Here is a 17,197-nt window from a genome sequence, read left to right as displayed (position 1 = left end):
GAAACACTTGCTAAGCAAATTTCTTGGTTCTCCATAAAAAAAAAAAATTGAGAATAAAAATAAAAAATACACCAACCAGTCTTTTTCTTTTCTGGTATTCATCCACTAGTCAATGACACAATGCATTGGTGATATATTCAAAGAGAAAATAAAATAAAAATAAAATATATACTTTATTTTTATTATTATTTTTTCGATGCTTTTACAAGACGACATAGTTATAATAATATAAATTTAAAATAAAATTTTATTAACCAGTTAAGATAAGATTTTACAAAGTAAATAAAAATAGAGTTCCGGAGATAAGAATAAAATAAAGTTTTTAATTTTACAAGTAGCATAATGAGTGAAGGCAAAAGATATATATACAAAGTAATCCATTATTGTAAGAACATGTTCTGAGTTTACATGATTAGGAAACTGGAAGTAATTTTACAAAGAAGCTTCATGGGGGAGACATAAGAGACCACCTTGAGGTCCACCATCATCAGCCTCTACCTTCATTGCTTCAGATTCTCAGATGAAATACTCAAAAGTTTCTTCAAGATGATTAAGTTATTTGATGTTGTTTTTGTTTCATATGCATTATTATTACAATTATCATTATCCTCTCCTTTTGGAATGCGGAATTCACAAACCCTTGTGACACTTGCTGTTTTCTAGTGCTTGTGCACAGACTCAGTGCTTAGCAGCTAAATCTTATGCACATAGTTAACTGGATTACTTTTCTACAGCATTATCAAATGCAGCTAACCTTTGAGCTTTTTCGCTATTTCGGCAACATACTTGCCCTGGTGGAAAGCCTGTTGGAGTTCTAACTCTGTTGGTTCTCGGGTTCCATCTGCCGCGTATGTTCCAGCACCATAAGAGGAGCCACCTTTCACTTCGTTCATCTCGAACATGCCACTGCCAAATGTGTAACCAAGAGGAACAAAGAGCATACCATGATGCGCTAACTGTGTTATAGCTGTTAATCTGCAAACAAGAGAAAATAACAGAACATCAAATATACCCCTGTAAGAGTTTTGTTGAAATTCATAGGCGACATTTCTTCATAACCCCAAACCGCTATTGTTATGTCTTTCCATTCTTCTTTTCTTCTTAATTTGTCACCTGAAATGATTCTCCCAGATGGGTATAAACTAACTAACCTTTCTATGAAATTGGATAACAAGATGAAGCACAAAAGCCTTTCCTACTCTTCTATTCTTTAGTTGAAGCTCATATATTGCAAAATACTAGAGCCATCCAGGATGTTCTATAAATTAATGGCATATTCTATACTACAGAATTGCACATGCAAAAGAAAATGATGAACATGAAAGAAGTCCTGTCCAGAGATAAAAGAAAAGAATCAACCCACGCAGTAAGTTCTTGACCTCCTCCATGGAAACCAGTACTCCAGAAGATTCCAGCAGGTTTTCCAGCAAGTGCTTGGGATGCCCATAGCTCACCAGTTGCATCAAAGAAAGCCTTGAATTGGGCTGCCATCACACCGAAACGAGAAGGAAAACCAAAGATAAAACCATCAGCCTCCAAAAGTTGTTCTGGTTGAATCACTGGTACATCATCTGCTTTAGGAGGGGCCTTCATCTTTTCCACTATCAAGTTTGAAAGTGTCTCGGGGACCTGTTCCATTCCATTGAAGCTAAAGAATATTTAATGATCGTCTTTGGTAATAGTATAAAAGCCTCATTTTCACTTGTTCCCACCCCAAACAATAAATGAATCCAATTAATAAATAAAGACTTGAGCATTGTACTTGATTTCTGCAATAACTCATCCTCATCTTTACATGTTACCTGCCAAATTGTTGCTTCAACACCTTGAACCGAATTAGCTCCTCGCTGAACTTCTCGTGCCATTGTCTCCACATGTCCATATAAGGAGTAATACCTACAAAAATGGGAAGGAGAAAGTTCAATCAGCCACAAAAACTGCCAGTGTTATAAGAGTGAACATCTTACATCTACAGAAGCAAACCTGGAAGAGCAGACTGGGGAAGAGAACAGAGGGAAAGAGAGATACTTACACTATGTAGACCTTAGTTGTACTCATAGCTTCAAGTCTTGATTGAGAGTCTGATCCTTATTCACCCGCTGCTTATGAATGCACGTTAAGACAACCACTCACCTGGAAAATAACCGCACAAAATCAAGCACATAATAACTAGCTGGAATTTGGATGCATCTCTTTACAGAACAAACAAGGACAGCAAATGTCTTGCCATATAGCTGGATGGAGGCATTTTTGTATCTGAATAAAAGACAAGATTTTTACAACTTATCCAAACCTCAATTTTGAAAAAACTTGCACTTCCAACAAATGACTTCAACTTTTGTTCTACCTCTCCTCGCCTACACGACAATGCTTTTGCTCCCTGGTATTTCAGTGAAAGCACTCACCATTATGTAGGGCTACATATGCTCACAGCTTAACATTCAAGACACGCCTAGAGAAGATTGTTATGTCCCACAAACTAGCCTGGGAGACCTTAGCAGTGGATGTTGAAGTAAATGACTTTTAACATGACAAGTAGAGTCCAGACAAAAGAATTATAACACAAGAAAAGGATTCTAAAGAATGGGATTCTATAAATCAGTTGGGTGACCTTCTTAAGAAATGTTCTCCTAGATACACCCAAGAGAATATAAACCCTTTTAAAATCATGTATTCGAAATAAGAATTGAGAATTCTATGTCACTGCTCTTCAAGATGACTCTTCTCCAGATTACAGAAATAATTGTAATCAGCAATAATTTGATAGCTAGATATCCAAAGCATAAATTTATCAACAAAACAGTTAAAACAGAGATTTTAGTAGAAGAGTTTAAAAGGGCATGTAAATACACCCAAGAGGGCATCTCCAGATATTCTCAGATCACAGATTAATGAAATAATTGTAATCAGCAATAATTTTGACAGTTAGACAACGAAAGCAGATATTTATGAACAAAATAGTTAAAAGTGGGATTATAGTAAAAGAGATGAAAAGCGTATCTAATATCTAAATACACCCAAGAGAATATATAAACTGAGATATAAAGAAAGCAATAATAGTTGAATAAATTGATAAAAGAAAAGACCGAGAAGTTACAAGGCATCAACTTTGATTAAAAATAGATAGAAAAATGAAGCAGCGTCCTGTTGATTTTGATAGTCTAGCCTAGATTGACCAGAGGAAACTAAAAGGATTAAGAACTGATGGAGCTAAGATGATAATCTCACCTTGGTTGTTGCAGTTGCAGACACCATTAGAAAAAAGGATGAAGGTAATGAAAACTGTCCACTTTTTTAAGACATTGGTGGTTGGTACTTGAACAAAAAAATGAAACAATTGTTACTTGTGTAAGATAATAATCAAGCTATGACGTGGCTTAGGCTTATCTAATCATCATCATCATCATCATCATCATCATCATCCTTGCCTCTTCTGGTCACATTTTTCTCTAAACAAAAAAAACAAAAATGAACGGCTTTAAAATTTTGTGCCATCTTTGCTTTTATACTGGCAAAAGCCAGATATCATTCATGCCACGTGTCGTGATGCTGTGAGAACCGTGTACACCTTTCTATCTCAACTCTTAAAAGATTGTTGGTGAAAAACAAAATATTTGCTTTTGACATCTTTATAGCTAATTTCAATTTCCATAGCTTTCTTATTTCTTATATTACAACACTCAAAACCTAGGAAGGTTCCAATTTCAATTACTTTCTACCGCCCAAGATATTATCTTTGCTTACAGTACCTGGTTTCTTTTAACAGACATTAGCACCAACTTTCAGCATCCAGAATACTACCAAACAGATACACAGAGAGGTCCATCTCTTAAACAAAAAGCCTAGCCTATTTCCCATTTAAAAATCTTATTAAAACAACACACAGCAAAGATTTGATAACTTATATGTTAAAAGAAACTACATGAGAGAAACAAAAATTCCTTGAAATTCAATCAATTCTTCACAAATGATTCTTCTGCAAGATCAATGGCGCGAGCCAGACCTGCAGCTTTGTTCTCGCATTCTCTCTGCTCATCAGCAGGATCACTGTCGGCCACAATTCCAGCCCCAGCTTGAAGGTGAGCAACCCATTCTCGTCGCTTGTTCAAGTTGTTGTATGAATACATTGTATCATACCGGGTGCTTGTAGGGAAGACGATAGTTCTGAGAGCCAGAGCAATGTCCATATCACCAGAAAATGAAATGCCACCAAATCCACCACTATATGGCCCACGTCTCGTCACTTCTAGTTCATCAATTAACTCCATTGCTTTCACCTGCATTTCAACAGAGCCGCCTTAAGTATCACAAAGAACTGTCAAACCTCACATGATTCTTAGAATAGCACTTCAACAAGATCAGAATCTATTGACAACTTCATATTTAATGGAGCTTAATCATTAATAACTCAATTTAGGTAGCTTAGCTTTAGCTCCACAAAAAGTACTTTGCACAAGTGTTATATCGCTAGAAAGCATATGCAATAATGAAAAATTAAAGTCCTAAGGTGGTTAGACTACTAGGCCTACAGTCATATAGTTGCCGTAACATGTGCCCTGTGTAAAAAATGAATTTCATTTGAGATAAATTATAAAGCAATGTAGCCAGTCATGACACAATACCATAGTTGGCCAACTATCTTTAGCATCACTCAATGAAAAACTTTAAAAAAGAAATTAAAGAAACAAAAAAGCTTTGTAGGAAGAAAGGGAAGACAACTACGAAAAAGAGTTTCCATTTTTTGCGACTTTTTTGCCTTTCAAGTACTGGCTTTTGTTATCTACCAAAAATGAAAAGCCTTCTGTCTTTTAAAAATATCTGAAACGAAATGGAATCGAACTTTTCAGTCAGAAGGTTAAATGCATAAGAAAAAAACAGCTGGTGAGAGGATACCTTTGGTGCCCCACTAACAGTGCCAACAGGCAATGCAGCACGCAATGCATCCCAGCTTGTTAAATGATCAAGTAACTCTCCACTGACCTGCAGAAAGACTTAACTTAGTGACGAGAGGAAAGGACTTCTGTCACAAGATGAGTTCAGTTTGTATAAGCACAAATATCTTGCATTGATGACTAAAGAAACAGATTAAAACAAAAAGAGAGCAAGAACAAAACCAATATCCACATATTTCATATTTGACATAACCAGCATCCTCCAATCCCATTAATTTGTGTGTGCAGAACTTAATTCATCAAAATATGCAATAAAGGCAAAGAAGAAAGCTGTCTGTTTAATTTTGTCTTCTTGCTATTATTAGAACTTGCATTCTTAAACCAAAATAAGAGATGCTTACTGTTGAGCTGATGTGCATAACATGAGAATATCTCTCAATATTCATGAGCCTTTCAACTTTCACAGAACCAGGCTCTGAGACCTGTATGAATAACTTGTCTTAGATAAGATTTATCGTCATTAAATGACAATTAAGAGAAAATGCAAAATAAAAAAAACTCATTAAATAGAACACTTCAGAAGCAGTCCCATTGGATGCTATTCACAGTTATTTGCAGCAACACATTGCATGCATATAGAGTAATATCCATTGAGATAGCGAATAACAAACCTTTCCCACATCATTCCTTCCCAAGTCAACTAGCATAATATGTTCTGCACATTGCTTTTCATCATTTAAAAGTTCCTTCTCCAACATTTTATCTTCTTTAGGTGTTTTTCCTCTCCTAACAGTCCCAGCAAGGGGCCGGTTTATAATCTTATTCTGTCAGAAAATACCAACATTAAGCATGAAAAAAGAAAATAGAAAACCAGCTATCTGAAACTTTATGACTTTGTTACAGATACCTTCTTTACACGGGTGAGGATTTCTGGACTAGAAGCAACCAGTATACATCCTCTAGCCTGATGATGGGAATAATAATAACCGAATGCTTAGAATATTAAAATTGACTAAAGTCTTCAAACAAATAGTTTTGGGCAAGTGAGGAAACCTGTAAATAAGCCATATATGGACTAGGATTAACAATTCTTAGAGCTCTATAGATCTCAAATGGGTCTGCAAATGTACGCCGTTCAAAACGCTGGCTCAACACAATCTGAAATATATCACCAGCCAAAATATGCTCTTTAGCCTGCAAAACTGCAGCCTTATATTCTTCACTTGTCATGCTTGACATCTCTAATTTAGGGCCAAAAAGACGAGTTGACAACTGTATTGAACCTGCAGGTAGCCTTGGTCTGAAATCCACGATTGAGTTACAATTCTGATTGTGCTACAGTATAGAAAGAAAGGAATTAACACTGCGTTGAACAAAAGAAATAGTAAAAAGGAAAAACTACTCACGTAGTTATATTATGTACTCGAGAAACTAAATTTTCCAACCGATTTATCCCATCATTAAAGGCCTCCTCAACTGTAGAAAATCGATCTAGTCGCACCCAGTGAATAAGATATGCTTTCTGAAGGGAAGAAAATCACAAAACTATAAAAACAAGATATATTCATGAAAGAAGAAACTAAGTCTATGTATCAGAAGGAAAGTGACTTGTTGTCTTTTATCATTCTACCATGGAGTATAGCATTCCCTGAACAACAGATTTCTATATAAAGAGAAAATATGTTAAGCTGGACGCGATGACAAACTAGACTTCACGTAATACATAAATGGTATCAGTTCCTCAATTAGATGACACACAATGATTTGAAAACGTCATAGATAAGAGCCATATCCTCAATCAACTTTAAAATACTAACAAATACTCATTTAATGCGATACCTTCTCCAAATGATCAAATATCATAACATCTTCATAAAGGCCAAGATGGACATCAGGGAGATTTCTGTCATCTGGTGGTGCACCATCAAAAGGCAGCTTTTTCTTCTCAACATACCGTACTGTGTCATAAGAGAAATATCCAACCCACCCACCTAGTCAAGAAGAGAGCATACATTAGGTTGGCTCCCATTTCGTAAATCCTTGGTATACTTTGGGCTATAGAACTGCCTTTTTTTTTTTGTTATTTTTTATGAAATAAACCCCTTGATCATTCATCAAGCAACTTCCTGCAATGTAATGTTTGTTCACAAAGAAAGCAATTATATCATATAAATACTACACCAAACAGAAAAAGAAACAACTCTTCCCCTTTCATTTCTCCATAACATAAAAACAAATCACCAAACTAAAAATGGAAAATAGTTTTCTGCCCATAAATCTAATGATGACTCCAAGTTTATTCATTTTGAAAGTATCGACAAACAAAATGAAGTTAGTAAGATGCCAAGAATGTTTGATATCAATATCTTACCACTGAACACTTCAGGAAGCTCATCAACAAGTTGGGGGGTCCAACTCTCCATCATTTTCCTAGGAACTTCCATGGGATCGTCCACAATCTCCTCTGTCCTCCGTCCTTCATAGTGGTCCATAATTGTCACCATATTCTCTTTGGCCACAATTTCTACACTCGGTTGAGCTCCTAAAACACTATATCGCCCCTAAGATAATTGAATCATAGGTACGAATAAGCACAACCATCTCCGAAGGAATTTAAGAAAAAAGCATATAAGGAAATAAAAACTGAAGAACCTACAACAGTGGAAGCATCCGAACCAGGCTCAACAGATTCGAATAAAAAGCTTGGAGCATCTCTGTCATCTTCCTTAACCAGACAGCGATAGGCAAGCACTGGAGTAAGGTGATCACATAATATACAATGGTACAAAGGAACTAAATTCCCTTTCTTCGAAGCTTCTTGAAATTTTGCTGATTGATCGGCTGAAAATAATCCAAACACCTAGAAACATCAACATACATTGAACTGGACCCAATTCATTTCTGTTCAAACTAGGTAAGTAAAGATTCTAAATTCACTTCAAAAATCAAATCTTTTCCAATTCATTACATCAATCCCATCTTTCAATAAAAAAAAAATTTCCTAATGCGGGATTTCTATGAAACCAACCAGATACATTGTTTTCTCACCAACCAAACAGGAAAATTATACAAAAGAAACAAAATTTAGAAACTGAAAACGAAAACAAACAAACAGACAAAAAGAAAGAGGGTACCATAAGCTTGAGAGGTGGAAGCAGAGCATTTTAAAGTAGGGACACGGGGACTTGAGGAAACTAGAGAAAGACTCTTCTTTAAAATTGAGGTACAGAATCTTGCATTGGGGTTGACGGAGGAAGATGGAGGTAAAGGTACAGTTAACGGAAGCTGACGGGAAATAACGGCAGCTAGGCTTCTGTCCATTGAAGGTAAGGAGAACTTATTAGAAAGAGACTGTAACTGAGAAGCTGTGCACATGGAGAGTGCCATAGAGAAACAGAGGAAAGCTCTCTTCTTTTGACTCCTCTTACTCTTTTCTTTGATTTTTTTTCTTTTTGCTTTTTCGTTATTTTGAATTGTCAGACGGATTTATATTTATAGTTGGATTGCCAAACAAATTGGGCCTATTGTGGGCTTTTCTTTTTCTACTGATCTTGTTATTGGGCTATGATTTGTTTGGTAAAGTAGTGTCTTTTTTAGGCAAGGGAAATTGGAATTGTTAAGAGTATCAACTTAAATGGAATTTTAGTTAACAAGGATATTAATAGGGTTACTATAAACATTCAACTTATAATTTTTATATATACCAAACTCTTTATTTTAAAGAGTTATATTATAAAATAATTAAATTACATTTTAAATATAAAATAAATAGTCAATTTAATTATTTACATATAAAAAATTAAATTTCACTCTTTATTTTATATTTAATAATTATTCTATAAATTTTTATATATTTATATTTATAATCATGGCACCACTCGAAAGTGTCTTATTATTCACATTAAAAAACTCCTTCGAAAACCCAAATGTTGATTTTGTGGGCCCCAAATTAACAGCCCAACAACACACCCTCCGTATATATATATCTCACTCGTGCATGAGTATCATCAGCAACTCTCTCACACACAGTTCCTAGGGTTTTGACACTCATTTGCAGGGAGCCTTTTTTCTTTTCTTTCTTATTTTGATATCTTACAATGGCAGTGAAGCCAACGAAAGCGCAAAAAAAGGTCGAGTACGACAAGAAGCTTTGCCGTTTTCTTGATGAGTATTCACAGATCCTTGTTGTGGCAGCTGATAATGTAGGGTCTAACCAACTCCAGAGTATTAGGCAGGGTTTGAGAGGTGATTCTGTTGTTTTAATGGGTAAAAACACAATGATGAAACGCTCTGTTAGGCTTCATGCTGAGAAAACTGGCAATAATGCTTTTCTAAATCTCATTCCTTTACTTGTTGTAAGCTTCATTTTTACCGCTTCTTTTTTTTTTTTTAACCTTGTTCAGTTTGTTTTGTATTCATATCTTTTTTTGTGGGTATCTCTTATTTATTGTAAAATTTGATACTTTACGTAAAAACCTTTCTGGGGATCTGTAAAAATTGCCTTTATAATGGTTGCTGCTGTGTTGTATTAATGTTAAGCTAGCTCTTATTTTTCTTTTGAATCAGGGTAATGTAGGTTTGATCTTTACTAAGGGTGAGTTAAAGGAAGTTAGAGAAGAGATTGCTAAGTACAAGGTATTTTAATGGTGTTCTTAGATCATATCATCGGCTTTTGTGTTTTTTGTAGATCATTTGTTGTTTGTCCATCTATCGTTTAGTATTTTTTGTTCTTTTTCGTCTCTATTTAATGAACTCCCATATTTACTTCTTTTTTGCTTACCACCATGCCTTATTCTGGCCAACTTTTTAAATCCATCAGTAATTTCATTGATATTCCTACTAATTATAGCTGTCTCCTTATCAAATCATTACCTGATTGGCCTTGCGCAACTTTGTACTTCATGCATGGATTTGGTTTCTCTGAATGTCTCTTATTCATATACAAGTACGTATATGCATGCAAAAAGGAAAGCCTTGTAAACATTCATTTTTCTTTTGTCATATTATCCATACTGTAGAGATTCTTTTAAAGTATTGATCTTATATTTCTTCTTATTCTTTTCTCCTAGTTGGTTAGAATTTGATATTGGTGAGTGTTCACTTATAGGAATTAATTTGTCTTCAAGTTTTCGTGTGAAAAATGTAGTTTCTTATAATCGTAAGCCCTTAACCTTAACAGGTCGGAGCACCTGCTCGTGTGGGTCTCATTGCTCCAATTGATGTTGTTGTCCCACCTGGGAACACTGGACTGGATCCCTCCCAGACATCCTTCTTTCAGGTTTATGTTCATTTTCTATTTTCCCTGTCCTTGTTGTCTCTGCTCAATCTCATGCTATGTTTGCTCGTCAGGTGCTGAACATCCCAACCAAGATTAACAAAGGAACTGTGGAAATCATTACCCCTGTAGATATCATTAAGAAGGGTGAGAAGGTGGGCTCGTCAGAGTCTGCTCTTCTCGCAAAGCTTGGCATACGACCATTCTCATATGGCCTTGTTGTGCTTACTGTTTATGACAGTGGATCAGTTTTCAGCCCTGAGGTTCTTGATCTCACAGACGATGATCTCGTGGCTAAATTTGCATCTGGGGTATCCATGGTTGCCTCTCTGTCTTTGTCCCTTTCATTCCCAACAATCGCTGCTGCACCTCATATGTTCGTGAATGGATACAAGAATGTTCTATCTGTAGCAATGGTTTCAGAATACTCCTTCCCACAGGCAGAGAAAGTGAAAGAATACCTCAAGGTTTGCTTTTGATACAGCGCTTACGATGCCGTATGCTTAATAATTCAATTGTCTCATTGTTCCTTTGTTATGCGAATTTAATTGCTTGAACTGCGAGCTTTCAGGATCCAAGCAAATTTGCAGCTGCTGCAGCCACAGTTGCTGCTGCTGGTTCGGATACTGCTGCTCCAGCTGGTGCTGCCGCAGCCAAGGTGGAAGAGAAGGAAGAGCCTGCTGAGGAATCAGAGGAGGATATGGTAGCTGGGTTGTTCGACTGAGTTGACTATATGCCATATCACATGTTAGATAAATAGTTCATGCTGTTATCAAGTTTAGTGGTATCTATTTTTAGTTTTGAATTTTATATTTTGGGAACTGAAATGCTTCGAATTCAACTCTGTTACTATGCAATGACATTTTTCCATTTTAGATATAGTTGCAGAAGGGCATGGTGCCTGTTTTGACCTATATTTTTACCCTGACGTGGTTTTCAGGGTTATAAGCAAATTTATCTTAACATATTGGACAAACATTCAATGCATTACTAACACATTAAATGAACGCTTCCATTGTCAAATTTTTTTAGCATATTTGGTTGGAATAGATCACAAGGCTAAGAATGCTTTTGAATCAATTTGCATTATTTTTGCATAATAAAGTAATAATTGATAGAGCTTTCACCTTTTGATGCAACTTAATTTTTAGCTGAGTTACAAACCAAATGGACAGTGAGTTTGGAAATATTTGGATTCAACTAGTTTTCTGCAAGATTGTCATACTATTTCATCATTGAAACACTGGGAAATTATTAAAGAATTTCTATATGAAGCAAAGTGCCAAATTGTAGTTCATATCTGTTCATCTTTCAAGTTCAACATACCAATCGCAATGCTTTCGTTTTAGATTACCAGGCAATTCTTGCCAAATCACCTCAGTGAAAGCAGATGCCATCCTACCATTTTAAACACAGTTTTCCAGGAACTTTGCCCTACAATTATCAATTTATTTCCTTTTTTTTTTAAAATTTATTATAGCAAAAAATCATTATATTGACATAGTAAAGAATAAAAATGCAATACAACTGAATTTGTGCCTGTGCTAGGTTTTTGCTGTTGAAACCCTCGAGTCGTGGCTAGAAAATGATGCCATTTAAGGCATCTAGGTTCTTCTCTCTTCTATGTTTTGACATTGTTTTCTTTAATTTCTTGACGTTCAACATGCGAGATGAATATTGGGTTACGTCGAGCCAGTTAAGTTGCTGTTAAAAGAAAAAAAGAACAGAAATTATTCAGAGGCAGAATCTTTCATTAGAGAGCCTCTCCAGTGAATATTAATGATAATAACTCAAAAGGAAACATATGCCAACCTTTAACTGGCATTGGGTGGAGAAACTAATGATAAATAGCCATGAAATACTGAGTTGGAATGTTGAAGGAAACCAAGTACACGTACTTAGACAGAGTTACTGGAGACAATTCCGAAAGAAACGAATACCCTGTGACTGCGAATATATAATGCCAAGAAGAAATGAGAATGACATTCAGGTAGTAAAATAAACTTGAGAAAAAAAAAAATGAAGAATTTGATATTAGACTTGTCACAATCCACACCTGCAATGCAAAAGTAATGTCTGCAGCATCTACTTTCAACGTCACTCTTCTCAATTTATCATCACGAGATTGACCTAGTTTTAGGAGGCCCTGCACTTCAAATTATGCTCCAATGATCATTACATTGATAGATAAGTATGTAAGAAGGTGTAAATCTTGTAGAAGCATAAGCATAAGCATAGAAAACTGAGATAGTTGTAACTTGTAACTTCAAGTATCTCACTAGAATGAGAAAGTAAAACATCAGTGTTTCCTTAATTCCTTAATTACCTGATCATTTAGCACTGTGCACATATTCAAAAACTCCAGAAATCCAACTGGTGGTATCATTGTTGACTTGCATATGTCTGCATAAGATTTATTCAGCTGCGTCCATATCACAATGTCAGATACAGGTAAATATTGTCAGATGTTCTTGCAATTCATTATCATCATTCAGTGAAAGAGATCACACCTCTCCTATAGTAGTATCCTTCTTTCCTCCCCGAAAAAACTTCACAGCAGAGCATAGAATTACCTATATTTCATGTTAGATCACCAGAGAAGTTAATCATTTGAACATTGAAAGAAGCTCTCAAACGGAATTTGGGAAAAAAGAAACAGAAGTTATGCATTGCACTTGTAATTAGCAAGTTACTATTAAAACTCACTTGTTGATGCTGAGGAAGAGATTGAATGGTGTCCACTACAGGTGACCTATATGCTTTTGACAAAGCAACAGCCATATGATCAATCCTCACCTGCAAATCATTCAGCATTTTGAGAATTGTTAGGAAAAAATAAATGGAGTTATTTCAGAAAATAATATAAAGTAAATAGCATGAATTTCGGATAATGTCAGGAACCTTTCCTTGAACATTAACAGTTCGTTAGATAATTGATTTAACATGGAAATGATATGGCCTCACAGCAAGTTGTAGTGGCTAGCAAACCCAATCCCGTATTCTAGTCCCTTTATGAACTTGCCAACCATTTATGTTATGGTTAGGCAAGAGAAGGCTAATCCAAGCATAGGCAAGGTAGGTTGAGGGAATGAAATTTAAAGCACGATATTTCCATCATGTTAATGCTTTAAATAAATGGCAGAAATATCTGTCTGGATATAATAGTTAAGGTGGAGGAATAATCTGCAAAAAATATTTCTATCATATGGACTTTCATTAACATGTTTGTTGTCTACTAGAGGGATCACAGAGTAGTATACTCATACCAACATGCTTGTCATTAGGACAAGATCAAATTTTTCAGAAAAGAAAATGGCGCTAAACAAGGTAACTTACAATACTGCAAGCTTGAGCTATTTGCTGATCAGGCAACTCTTTCTCCAGTTCAAATGAATTCATATTGCTTGTAGATTCTTTCAGTTCTGCTTCTAGGATCTCAACCGCACTCCTGACAGAGGATTCAAGAATATTAGTTATACTGCCACTTCCCAAAGCCCTCTTGGTCAAAGTTGCATAAACACAATTATACACTAATACCAACTCATCACTTGCGTGCACCAATTAACTTAACCTACTAATAAGAAGCGAAACAAAAAATAGACACAAACCTGCAAACACAAAGAGCTTTCCGCATGTCTCCTGAAGCAGCTGCTACTTTCTGGTTACAGTTAAGTTGTCAATATCTAGTGATATTAGTTCATCTTAAGAAGAGGAAACTTGTGTAACCAGAGTGCATCGAGATAAAAATTATGGACTTACTCTGGCGCAGAGCTCCAATGCTTGTGGATGAAAAATGGTCCAAGATAGTGCCTATCATTACAAAAGAACAGTTATACAATCGTCAATTCCCGCATGTTTAATTTCCTTCGATATTAGTTACATGCTGTTAGGTAAAGCCCATATAATACTGGGTTCGTATTTGTCCTGGTCATCCTTTTTGATTTCAAGTTTGCACAAGTTGACAGTATTTTATTTCTCTTATTCAATTTGAAACTTTCTCTGTTATGAATTTTATATAAAGAACACAAGCAAAAAGAAGGCATGGGAATTACCATCAGCCTCTCTTGAAGTATTCTGAGAATTTGGTCCTTGGAGTAAGCTCTAAAAGTTATGACCATAGGCTTGCCTATCAAAAATGGATAAATTAATCAGTAAGTAGTACTTCTTAGTTACAGTGCACTCGAAATTGATATAAGAGAAAAAAAAAAAGAAGACAATAGATTGCTGAATTAGAAATTCTATCAAGTGATGAACTCACAGTTCAATGATTGAAGTCTTGGAAGAAAACGATCTGCTAGATCTATGGCATTTGCTATACCTGCAAAAGTAGATTGGTACCATTCATTCATTCATACACATGTGGCATGAAAACTCAAGATTTTATGAGTAATTCATGCTGAAGATTCATATAAATCATCGACAGATTCTTAGTAAAATATTTGCAAAAATAAATACCTATTAATATGCATCGAGAAAATGGGAAAGTTGTAAGCATAAAAAGATCATGAAGGACGGCACGGTCTTTAGTAATCAAATAGTCCAATTCATCTGCTATTATTAGCCTGCAAATGTAAAAACTTAGCTCCAAGAAAATTTGCATAAAGAATATTGAAATAAGGTAGAAATTATTCATCACAATTCCAACAAATCGCATCAGTAGCCATTTTCTATGTTGCCTGCCCATGAAGGGTTCACATTGTTTTGGCTAAGCCACTGAAAGACTGAGAGGGAGAAGGAGATGGTTTATTTGCACAAATTCTGAGGACAAGATTCTTACATCATTTTTGAGCCTGGTAAATGATGTTGAGAATACAAGTTCTGAAGATGCAGTAGATGTGAAGAAGATCCACTGTTTCTCTTTCTTGGGGAGTTTTTACCAATTATCTGGAAGAGAATCAGCTGGTAAGTGCACGTGATATATGAAAATTCAATGGAATAAGTAGCTCATATAGTACCTTGCTGAAGATTTCGCATGTGTTTGTTAGAGAAGTGCAATTCATACTCAACACATCTGGACACTGAAAGCCAGCCTGAAAAAGGGAACAACTGCATAAGCATTGATGTTTTGAAAGAATAAGATACAGCAGCAATAAATACATATAAAGCACGCAATGCATGAAACCAGAAGTTTTAAAGTGCATTCAAAATATCACATTGTCCATGTTCTTTTTTTTTTCTTCTGAACAAATTGCAAGACTTCATTCAAGCGTTCATTTATTTTTATTTTCAGTGAGCATGCCAAAGCAACCAAATTAGTGGATTACGCACACTCAGAAACTCCTACTACATAGAGCCATTATGTACTGAAGCAGCTACTGTTAAAACTTTGGACTACTGCTCTTTATCACGCGCAAAATCGCATAACAAACTAAGTTACACATAGTACTGCATGGTGATCCTTTTGATTATCAGATTCACAATTAAAAGGCAACAAGAAATAGCTGAAGTTGAAATACCAGCTGCCTCAATTGGAAAGTCAAGCACTTGGACCAATAAATAACACCATTTATTTGAACATAAGAAAAATTGATAAATTTACCTCTTTGGTCCAATCAACCAACTGTTGCTTCACTTTCGCCATAGACAAAGACTTGCCAGTTCCTGGACAGCCACACACATATAAACTCCCAGCCTTTTCCTGTTCAATACAAGCCTTACAGAAATCAAAAACCTTTTTCTGTTCATCTTCACGGCATACAACAGTTGATGGTGCTGTTGACACATGCAATGCCTCTTTAACTGCACTCATTTGCTCCATATCTACAAACAATAACAAATTAATTAGCTAATCTTTTAAGACCTTGATTGGAATAAATTATTCTTGCAAAACCATGTCATTTCTTTCAAAACCATGCCATTTGGATCTTGAATGCTGACTGAGTAACTCGATTCACAAAGAACACAAGTAAATCCCATTTGGTCAAATAGCCAAACAACAAATAACCTTCCTAATTCCCATGTTAAGACCGCAACTCAAGTCCTGGAATTCGAAACAAAATTTGTAACAGAAAACAAGAAAGAGGACTAGAAATCGTTTATTATGCAAATTACAAGAAAAGGGGAAATCAGAGATTCAAAATTTAATTTCTCATGTTCATTATTAGTATTCTCTCAGAAAATGAAAGGAATTATTTGAAAATAATAAGTCTTTCCATATCAGTACTTAAATTCGGATGCATACACAAGTAGTAGATGAACGGCATCCTGCAAAGACAATCAGATATAAGAAAGGAAAATGACAAAATGGAATTGGAAATGCTAAATAGCATTCAATTGAATTAAACGATTTTTGCACTAAACTAAGATCTAGAAAGGCATGAAATGCAAATTTTGCACTAAACTAAGATCTAGAAAGGCATAAATTGCAATCTCATAAAAACCTGCCTCTAGGATTCCAATTTGCTTTATCAATTAAATCATCACACAATTTCTTTGCTGGCGATTTGCACATTTTCTCAATGCCCTGTAGAAAAGAATAATGAATTAGCAATTAATTTGCTTAATAATACACAAATTAGAAGAGATCGGATCAGATAAGATCAGAAGGCTTACTACATCAGGAGTAGTGTTTGGGCTCGAAACAAAGCATCGGCGTGGAGATTTCCACTTCACTGGTGAAGAGACCGGACTTTCCTGCACCGCTGCTGCTCCTGCGTTAGATCTTAATGTCCGTTTCTGAGGCGTCATCTGTTCGGTGTTAGATTTAACGGCTACATTCCGACCAGCAGCGAGAGAAGGCATGGTGAGAAGTTGAAAACAAGAACTGTTGTTGGATTGAGAGAATGTTTGGAGCCTGGGTGAGGAGAGGGTTTTGGTATTGATTCGTAAAATTGTGTAAATATCAAAAACAAAGTTTATTTTAGCGGGAATCTGTAACCTTAACAATTTCATCTCCCGCCATATGGCGCCAAAATGTCGTCTTTGAGCTCTATTTTTTTTTTTGAAAAAATGGTAAACTAAAAGACTGCGCAGTCTCGCACAACGACACCATCATTATTGGGCCGAGCTTGGCCCATCAAAAGTGTTCCAA

The 17,197-nt window shown here is 35.6% G+C and overlaps 4 protein-coding genes across 9 annotated transcripts; 1 reads left to right on the top strand and 3 right to left on the bottom strand.

Moving 5' to 3' along the window:
* Positions 1-362: 362 nt before the first annotated feature.
* LOC8286433 (probable NAD(P)H dehydrogenase (quinone) FQR1-like 3) lies at positions 363-3,470 on the bottom strand. 4 transcript variants are annotated; one of them, XM_048370448.1, is made up of 6 exons: positions 3,229-3,470; positions 2,294-2,380; positions 2,033-2,133; positions 1,803-1,896; positions 1,364-1,648; positions 363-975 (listed from the first exon to the last, which is right to left on the bottom strand). In XM_048370448.1, exons 4-6 carry the CDS (start codon positions 1,880-1,882, stop codon positions 750-752), a joined length of 591 nt encoding a protein of 196 aa, XP_048226405.1. In that variant the 5' UTR covers positions 1,883-1,896; positions 2,033-2,133; positions 2,294-2,380; positions 3,229-3,470; the 3' UTR covers positions 363-749. The 4 variants fall into 4 exon arrangements, with proteins under 4 accessions (XP_048226405.1, XP_015578784.1, XP_048226407.1 ...); XM_015723298.3 differs by having other exon boundaries at positions 1,364-1,629; positions 3,229-3,467; XM_048370450.1 differs by lacking the exon at positions 2,294-2,380.
* A 359-nt stretch (positions 3,471-3,829) lies between these two features.
* Positions 3,830-8,530, bottom strand: LOC8286432 (anthranilate synthase alpha subunit 2, chloroplastic). 2 transcript variants are annotated; one of them, XM_002525577.4, is made up of 11 exons: positions 8,027-8,530; positions 7,549-7,733; positions 7,264-7,453; positions 6,732-6,883; positions 6,299-6,414; positions 5,946-6,192; positions 5,800-5,856; positions 5,564-5,716; positions 5,294-5,374; positions 4,894-4,980; positions 3,830-4,277 (listed from the first exon to the last, which is right to left on the bottom strand). In XM_002525577.4, exons 1-11 carry the CDS (start codon positions 8,277-8,279, stop codon positions 3,954-3,956), a joined length of 1,845 nt encoding a protein of 614 aa, XP_002525623.1. In that variant the 5' UTR covers positions 8,280-8,530; the 3' UTR covers positions 3,830-3,953. The 2 variants fall into 2 exon arrangements, with proteins under 2 accessions (XP_002525623.1, XP_015578783.1); XM_015723297.2 differs by lacking the exon at positions 8,027-8,530 and having other exon boundaries at positions 7,264-7,442; positions 7,549-7,613.
* Positions 8,531-8,713: 183 nt separating this feature from the next.
* Positions 8,714-11,042, top strand: LOC8286431 (60S acidic ribosomal protein P0). The gene is made up of 5 exons (XM_002525576.3): positions 8,714-9,247; positions 9,459-9,527; positions 10,072-10,170; positions 10,242-10,634; positions 10,739-11,042. Exons 1-5 carry the CDS (start codon positions 8,990-8,992, stop codon positions 10,889-10,891), a joined length of 972 nt encoding a protein of 323 aa, XP_002525622.1. The 5' UTR covers positions 8,714-8,989; the 3' UTR covers positions 10,892-11,042.
* A 553-nt stretch (positions 11,043-11,595) lies between these two features.
* Positions 11,596-17,176, bottom strand: LOC8283237 (cell division control protein 6 homolog B). 2 transcript variants are annotated; one of them, XR_001535676.3, is made up of 17 exons: positions 16,720-17,176; positions 16,552-16,630; positions 15,707-15,927; positions 15,123-15,197; positions 14,945-15,051; positions 14,623-14,729; positions 14,426-14,485; positions 14,220-14,293; positions 13,927-13,977; positions 13,776-13,825; positions 13,504-13,615; positions 12,874-12,963; positions 12,678-12,740; positions 12,494-12,589; positions 12,224-12,313; positions 11,980-12,114; positions 11,596-11,871 (listed from the first exon to the last, which is right to left on the bottom strand). XR_001535676.3 is itself a non-coding variant. In XM_015723287.3 (17 exons), exons 1-16 carry the CDS (start codon positions 17,056-17,058, stop codon positions 12,076-12,078), a joined length of 1,653 nt encoding a protein of 550 aa, XP_015578773.2. In that variant the 5' UTR covers positions 17,059-17,176; the 3' UTR covers positions 11,596-11,871; positions 12,066-12,075. The 2 variants fall into 2 exon arrangements, 1 of the variants encoding a protein (XP_015578773.2); XM_015723287.3 differs by having other exon boundaries at positions 12,066-12,114.
* Positions 17,177-17,197: the final 21 nt, after the last annotated feature.

Source organism: Ricinus communis, chromosome 1 (assembly GCF_019578655.1).
Source record: "Ricinus communis isolate WT05 ecotype wild-type chromosome 1, ASM1957865v1, whole genome shotgun sequence".
NCBI lineage: Eukaryota > Viridiplantae > Streptophyta > Magnoliopsida > Malpighiales > Euphorbiaceae > Ricinus > Ricinus communis.
This window is presented reverse-complemented; position numbering and strand designations above follow the sequence as displayed.

Bases quoted from the DNA above. Each gene is read 5' to 3' on its own strand.
- LOC8286433 (XM_015723298.3), bottom strand. From the start codon at position 2,058: ATGAGTACAACTAAGGTCTACATAGT. The intron at 1,630-1,802 runs GTAACATGTAAA...GGAATGGAACAG, and splicing joins TTGAAGCAACAATTTGGCAG to GTCCCCGAGACACTTTCAAA. The intron at 976-1,363 runs GTGGGTTGATTC...TCTTGTTTGCAG, and splicing joins GGAGGTCAAGAACTTACTGC to ATTAACAGCTATAACACAGT.
- LOC8283237 (XM_015723287.3), bottom strand. From the start codon at position 17,058: ATGAAATTGTTAAGGTTACAGATTCCCGCTAAAATAAACTTTGTTTTT. The intron at 15,052-15,122 runs GTACTATATGAG...ATTCTCTTCCAG, and splicing joins CATGCGAAATCTTCAGCAAG to ATAATTGGTAAAAACTCCCC. The intron at 13,616-13,775 runs GTTTGTGTCTAT...ATCCTCTGTCAG, and splicing joins AAAGCTCTTTGTGTTTGCAG to GAGTGCGGTTGAGATCCTAG.
- LOC8286431 (XM_002525576.3), top strand. From the start codon at position 8,990: ATGGCAGTGAAGCCAACGAAAGCGCAAAAAAAGGTCGAGTACGACAAG. The intron at 9,248-9,458 runs GTAAGCTTCATT...CTTTTGAATCAG, and splicing joins ATCTCATTCCTTTACTTGTT to GGTAATGTAGGTTTGATCTT. The intron at 9,528-10,071 runs GTATTTTAATGG...TAACCTTAACAG, and splicing joins AAGAGATTGCTAAGTACAAG to GTCGGAGCACCTGCTCGTGT.
- LOC8286432 (XM_002525577.4), bottom strand. From the start codon at position 8,279: ATGGCACTCTCCATGTGCACAGCTTCTCAGTTACAGTCTCTTTCTAAT. The intron at 7,454-7,548 runs GTAGGTTCTTCA...CAATTATCTTAG, and splicing joins GTTCGGATGCTTCCACTGTT to GGGCGATATAGTGTTTTAGG. The intron at 5,857-5,945 runs GTTTCCTCACTT...TCCCATCATCAG, and splicing joins CATATATGGCTTATTTACAG to GCTAGAGGATGTATACTGGT.